Source organism: Sinocyclocheilus rhinocerous, unplaced genomic scaffold, assembly GCF_001515625.1.
Source record: "Sinocyclocheilus rhinocerous isolate Xijiao unplaced genomic scaffold, SAMN03320098_v1.1 scaffold47724, whole genome shotgun sequence".
In the NCBI taxonomy this organism is placed as follows: domain Eukaryota; kingdom Metazoa; phylum Chordata; class Actinopteri; order Cypriniformes; family Cyprinidae; genus Sinocyclocheilus; species Sinocyclocheilus rhinocerous.
The window spans coordinates 1-1,092 of NW_015670837.1; the positions used below are offsets into that span (position 1 = coordinate 1).

At 38.4% G+C, this 1,092-nt stretch overlaps 1 protein-coding gene across 1 annotated transcript; it reads right to left on the bottom strand.

The window, feature by feature from the left end:
• Positions 1-102: 102 nt before the first annotated feature.
• Positions 103-878, bottom strand: LOC107734336 (dystrophin-like; the record flags this gene model as incomplete). The annotated part of the gene is made up of 3 exons (XM_016546272.1): positions 864-878; positions 500-652; positions 103-273 (listed from the first exon to the last, which is right to left on the bottom strand). Coding segments are annotated over exons 1-3 (339 nt in total), but the record flags the coding sequence as incomplete, so codon positions are not given.
• Between the last annotated feature and the right edge of the window lie 214 nt (positions 879-1,092).

A 1,092-nucleotide genomic window follows, 5' to 3' on the forward strand; every position in this document is an offset into this window, starting at 1 on the left:
TATATATATATATATATATATGTATACATATATATATAGGAATACATAATTATGTTAAGCCAACATCTATTGACTTTTTTTTACCAACAAGAGCACACTTACACTTTTGTGGCGCACTTGAGTGAAATTAACATCCAGCTCCGCCCAGCGTTTATTGACCAGGAGGAAGCGGGGCTCCACCAGCTTGGCAGCTCCGCCCTCAGAAAGCACACGGCCCAGTCCGCGCAAGTCCTCCAACTTCGGACGCTGCTGTTCAATCTCAGAACCAACTGCCTGATGGAGAACATACATAAATTATTTTGGTGTACAGTCTTGAAATATCCTTCAACTTCTTAAGAAGGAAGCAAAGGGACTTAAAAGACACAGTAAGTCCCTTTATACTTTTTAAAAAACATCCCTGGTGGGAAGAACTTTGAAAAGGCTACTTTGAAGAAGCTAAAATATAAGAATATAAATAATAATTAAGACTGGTAGTGTACACAGAAACTTTCGCTCTCACTTTCACTCGGGGCTCCTCGGGGGGATCAGGAAGCTCTGCTAAGGTCTTCTCAATTTTGTCCAGCCACTGCATCATGTCATCTGTTTTCTTACAGAACTGGTACCACTGCGGGGCAAGAGCAAGGGCCTTCTTCTTTCTTAGGGCTCTCAGATTCTATAAATGCAGAATGAATATATTAAGACTCTTTACATATGGTACATTCATACATCAAAAACAATGAACAGTAAGTCTATGATTATATAACCCAGCAAAACATGATTTACCCAAGTTTAACATACCAACTCGAGCCCAAACCCTATATTGAAAATGACTGGCTGCTGATAGTATGATAGTAACTACACTAGAAACTAACCCCCTCCCTGACCTTAGTTTTGACCATGTTTCTAACCTACCGTAACCAAAGTGTGACCTTTCTTATTCCAGTTTTGAACTTGTCTCTGACCTGAATAACAAAGCAGGAGTTCAACCTAACACTGACCAAACTGACTGACTGTACAGAATATAAATCTTAAATATAACAAGCCATTGTCAAGTTTTAAGCATAAACCATACAATTTTTTTGTTAGATTTATGCTTAAAACAAAAGAAAACAA